The sequence below is a fragment of the Austrofundulus limnaeus genome, unplaced genomic scaffold (assembly GCF_001266775.1).
Source record: "Austrofundulus limnaeus strain Quisiro unplaced genomic scaffold, Austrofundulus_limnaeus-1.0 Scaffold54, whole genome shotgun sequence".
NCBI lineage: Eukaryota > Metazoa > Chordata > Actinopteri > Cyprinodontiformes > Rivulidae > Austrofundulus > Austrofundulus limnaeus.
Window position 1 is genome coordinate 1,864,474 of NW_013952456.1, and position 2,073 is coordinate 1,866,546.

The 2,073-nt window shown below is 40.3% G+C and overlaps 1 protein-coding gene across 1 annotated transcript in view; it reads left to right on the forward strand.

Annotated features, from left to right (window-relative positions):
* LOC106517943 (major facilitator superfamily domain-containing protein 12) overlaps positions 1–747 on the forward strand; it is a gene marked incomplete at its 3' end in the record, with an annotated part of 21,260 nt that extends 20,513 nt beyond the window's left edge. Inside the window, 1 exon segment of the mRNA XM_014008996.1 lies at positions 577–747. Coding sequence (XP_013864450.1) covers positions 577–747 — 171 coding nt within the window.
* Positions 748–2,073: the final 1,326 nt, after the last annotated feature.

Below are 2,073 nucleotides of genomic sequence, written 5' to 3' on the forward strand. Positions count from 1 at the left end.
GTGCTGGTGGGGGCCGCCCGCCCGCCCAGTTACTGACCAAACAGTCTGGCAGTAATATTTGAGTTTGAGTAAAATGTGTCCATAGACTGACATGCAGCTTTCTGAGCTGTGATTTTCTTGTGTGAGTCACTTTTACAGCGTCGCTTCAAGTTCTGTTCCCCTTCATGAAAACATGAAAAATCACTTTCACTGACCTCACCCTCCCCCTCCTCCTCCTCCTCCTCCTCCTCCCTCTGCACAGGAGGCAAAGAGGTGCAAATTAGGTGGCATTACCTAATGATTGCAAATGACATCCACTAATAGCATGTACATTTTTTAGTCTTTTTTTTTTCTTGGGTGGTGCAGCTTATATTCGGGTGCACTCAATAGTCCAGAAAGTACGGTATGTTATTTTCAGCCAATATGAAAACATGCAAAGATCACAGATGAATCAAACTTGGGGTTTTACAGCAGTAAATTAGAGTTAAATGAAGCTCAAACCCTGCAGGCAGACTGATTATCCACATCGTTGAAATGCAGAGGCAGGTGAAAATGTTTCTTTGCTCTGTGTGCTCATCTTGTCCTCTGTATTTGTAGCTCACCTACTTTGTGGGCCTGGTGCTGATCATGGCCTTCTCATACTGGGTGCTGCTGGACAACAAGATGGGTCAGCAGGTGTATGGGGCAGCAGTGCTGCTGGGGGTCGGCTCCGCCACTATACTGGTCATATCGCTCGCCATGACTGCGGAGCTCATCGCAGATCAGACGGTAAGATGTTCAGTTGCATTAATCAACACTAAGGTAGCATTCACACTATTGTTTTCCTGTTCATACAGCAGTTTGAATTATTTCACTTAAAGTATTTGCCTTAAAGGAATACATTCAGATCGTTTCAAATCTTGTTCTCAACTGCTATACTTTTTGTTTGCTTATGCTAGTTTTACGTAGCTTCTAGCTATGCTCTTGTCAGTGTGCATTGGCACTGCACACTATTGTGATTTGTTTCCCATCCAAGTCATCTCCACTTTGGCACGCTTCTCCTCCTGCATACTTTGTTCTAGAGCTGCCATTGTAATTTAAATCTGTAAAGCTCCTGTGCCAAATGATGGCTATGCCTTTTGGTGCCTGTAAAACTTATAGTTTTTGAAATATTAATGTTTAATAAATTATAATCGTTGTCAATAGAGCCTTGTATCGGTACAATACTGCCCCCTGCTGCATCTACACAATATGGTACTGCACCATAGTTTAATAATATTTAAACTCAGTAGTTCAGTGTTTACAATACAAATATGTTAGTATTTTGATGTTTTACTGTAATATTGTCCTAATATTGCTTAATTGTTATAATATATTGCAGTTTAGTGTCAACAATTGCATTGGTTATGTGGCCTCTTCCTGCACACAAACCCCTGGCAGTCCTATCCACCACAGCTCCAGTGGTCTCATGGTTAATGCCATGTGCTTTCATGTGGGAAATCAGGGTTCAAAACCAGCTACAGCAACTTTAACAAAAAAATCTGTGCACACTTCATTTGGTCACACAGTTATCCTCATTACAAACTCCTGCTGACTTGACAAGCACAAGCTGGTGTAGAAAACACATTTGAACTTGAGCACAGTTCTTTCTGCAAGTCCACTGCTGCAGGCAAATGAATGCTGCAGCGACATGCCACATGGCAATGCACAGTTGTTTTTACATCGTAAAAACCCATGTCTAGTTATTTTAGCTTTTACTTACTTTTGCTGCCTTTTAACTTCTGACTTGCTATTTTTTGTTTTAGCTACTGTTTTGTTAGTTTTACATTTTTAGTTATGTTTTTGCAATTATAGCCAATAAACTATCATTTCAAAGATTGAAGTTTTAGTTATAGGTTGTTAATTTTTTATTTTTACTATGGATTTGCTGGTTTTAGCTTTTAGCTACTGAACTGCAGCACTCATTGTCAGTGGTGCGTACCAGCTTCACTAAACAGACATCATAGTTCAAAACGCAAACTTCTAAACAGGTTAAAAAAATTAGAGGAAGCTAATGCTAACCGCTAAGGTGCATATCTGCCAACCACCCCAATTTAGATGGAACAGTCCTGGTTT